Genomic DNA, 2105 nt, shown 5'->3' with positions numbered 1-2105 from the left:
ACACACAGAGAGAGACACACACACACACACAGAGACGCACACACACACACACACACACACATGGACAGGCACACACACATACAGACAAGCATATACACGCATGCACACGCACACGCACACACACACACACACACACAAAGGTTCTTAAGTCTCTGTATCTTGAGCTCACGTTGGAACCACTCGATGTTTCAGTCACTGACTCGAGCTCCGGTCCTTTTGTCTTTCAGGAATATTTCACACGAAGATCCTGGAATACCAAGAGAAGAAGAAAAGGGACAAGGCAAAGAAACACTAGCGGTTAGCGTGTGCGTGTGTGTCTGTGTGTGTGTGTGTGTGTGTGTGTGTGTGTGTGTGTGTGTGTCGTAAAGGAGGTCACAGGAAACAATGTGAATGTAGCACAGTGTGTTTTTATGCCCTTTTGATTTTAAAAGCAGGGTAAATAACAATAATAATTAACTTATGGGCTCTGAAAAAGGAACAAAAACCCTCCGCCCGTGTGTAGCTGCTGTAACACCACCCACCAATCACGGCCTCCCTGAAGCCTCCTGCACACCACCTGACGACAACTCAGGCGTGACGGTGCAAAACAAACGTACTCAATATTGTTATCGCAATATAGCGAATGAGTGTTCCGAGTGATGTTTAATTTATGGATCTCTGCGTCCCGTCCGTTGGCGCTGAGGCTTAGTTGTTTGATTTAGAGCCCACTTCAAAGGCTCTAATGATCATGTTTTCATTGGCCAGTCAACTTGGTTGCCATGCCGCTTGCACACGTGACACACCCCCACGCGGCGTACCATGTGGCGTGTGTGCGTAGTTTAGTGACGATGGATACAGGGGCTTGAGACGGTTTACACACCCGGGCTAACGGGTTAGTGTTGTTTGTTTGTGATTTTATCAATGGGACACACACATGTGGACAGACGAGGGCGGCGGTGGCGGCGGCGGTGTGCACCACGCAGGCGGTGTGCACCACGCAGGCGGTGTGCACCACGCAGGCGGTGTGCACCACGCAGGCGGTGTGCACCACGCAGGCGGTGTGCACGAGGCCTACAATTGGGCAAGGAGGCATTTCATTGGTTCGTTGTGGCCGCAGTTCAGTACACTGGGAGTTGGGAGGCGGAGCGTCGTTAGTTCAAGTCCCCCGTGTGGACCAACGTACACGTAGCGACGTAGTGTGGACTGGTGGCCGGATATGTGCCGGTTCACCTCCTTGAGCAAGGCACCCACTTCCCCAGGGCCCCCCCCCCCCACACACACACACACACACACTCTGACTCTCTCCAGTGTGTGTCGTGGGGGGGCAGTAGCTCAGTCCGTAGGGAGCTGGGTTGAGAACCGGAGGGTCGCTGGTTCAAGTCCCTATACGGACCAAAGTATGGTGGTGGACTAGGAGGTGCCAGTTCACCTCCTGGGCTCTTGAGCAAGGAAACGAACCCCCATCTGCTTGGGGTGCCTTTCCATGAGCATCACCCCCCCCCCCCCCCCCCAAGCACAAACACACACACACACTCTGACATCTCTCCATTAGTGCATGTGTAGGTACTGTGTGTGTGTGTGTGTGTGTGTGTGTGTGTGTAATTCAGGCCTGTGTGTAATAACAACAAATAATACATTAATACATTATTAAATGTAATTTCCCCACTGAAGATTAATAAAAATCATAATTTATTATTATGTTATTATGCTATCACCTCTCCATTTATGAGCCTGAGCTCGATGCGTGTCGCCTGTTTGTTTGAACCATTCGTGATAATAATAATAATAATAATAATAATATTATGAGGGTTTGCTTACTGATGAATGAGACAGGAAGTGTCTATACTGTACGGATATGTCTGTAACACTGGCGGGACGAGAGACTTCAGTTCCACGTGTGTGTCGCTGATGTGATGAAAATCAACTCAAATAAAGACTAGTTTTTGAAGTTCACGCTCCTAGAGTTTCTGACTTGAGTGAGTGAGTGAATGAGAGAGGGAGTGGGTGAGTGAGGGAGGCAGGGAGGGAGGGAGTGTGTGAGTGAGTGAATGAGGGAGGGAGTGTGGAGTGAGGGAGAGTGTGTAAGTGAGTGAGTGAGGGAGGGAGGGAGTGTGTGAGTGTGCAAA

The 2105-nt window shown here is 50.1% G+C and overlaps 1 protein-coding gene across 1 annotated transcript in view; it reads right to left on the bottom strand.

Annotated features, from left to right (window-relative positions):
* Positions 1-223: 223 nt before the first annotated feature.
* Positions 224-2105, bottom strand: part of LOC117948272 (DENN domain-containing protein 2D-like) — a 30585-nt gene continuing 28703 nt past the window's right edge. Inside the window, exons 16-17 of the mRNA XM_034877848.1 lie at positions 926-1050; positions 224-247 (exon numbers count right to left, since the gene is read on the bottom strand). Coding sequence (XP_034733739.1) covers positions 224-247; positions 926-1050 — 149 coding nt within the window. The remainder of the gene's footprint in view (positions 248-925; positions 1051-2105) is intronic.

Source organism: Etheostoma cragini, chromosome 7 (assembly GCF_013103735.1).
Source record: "Etheostoma cragini isolate CJK2018 chromosome 7, CSU_Ecrag_1.0, whole genome shotgun sequence".
NCBI lineage: Eukaryota > Metazoa > Chordata > Actinopteri > Perciformes > Percidae > Etheostoma > Etheostoma cragini.
The sequence above is the reverse complement of the archived record's forward strand: the minus strand, read 5'-3'. Positions and strand labels throughout refer to the sequence as shown.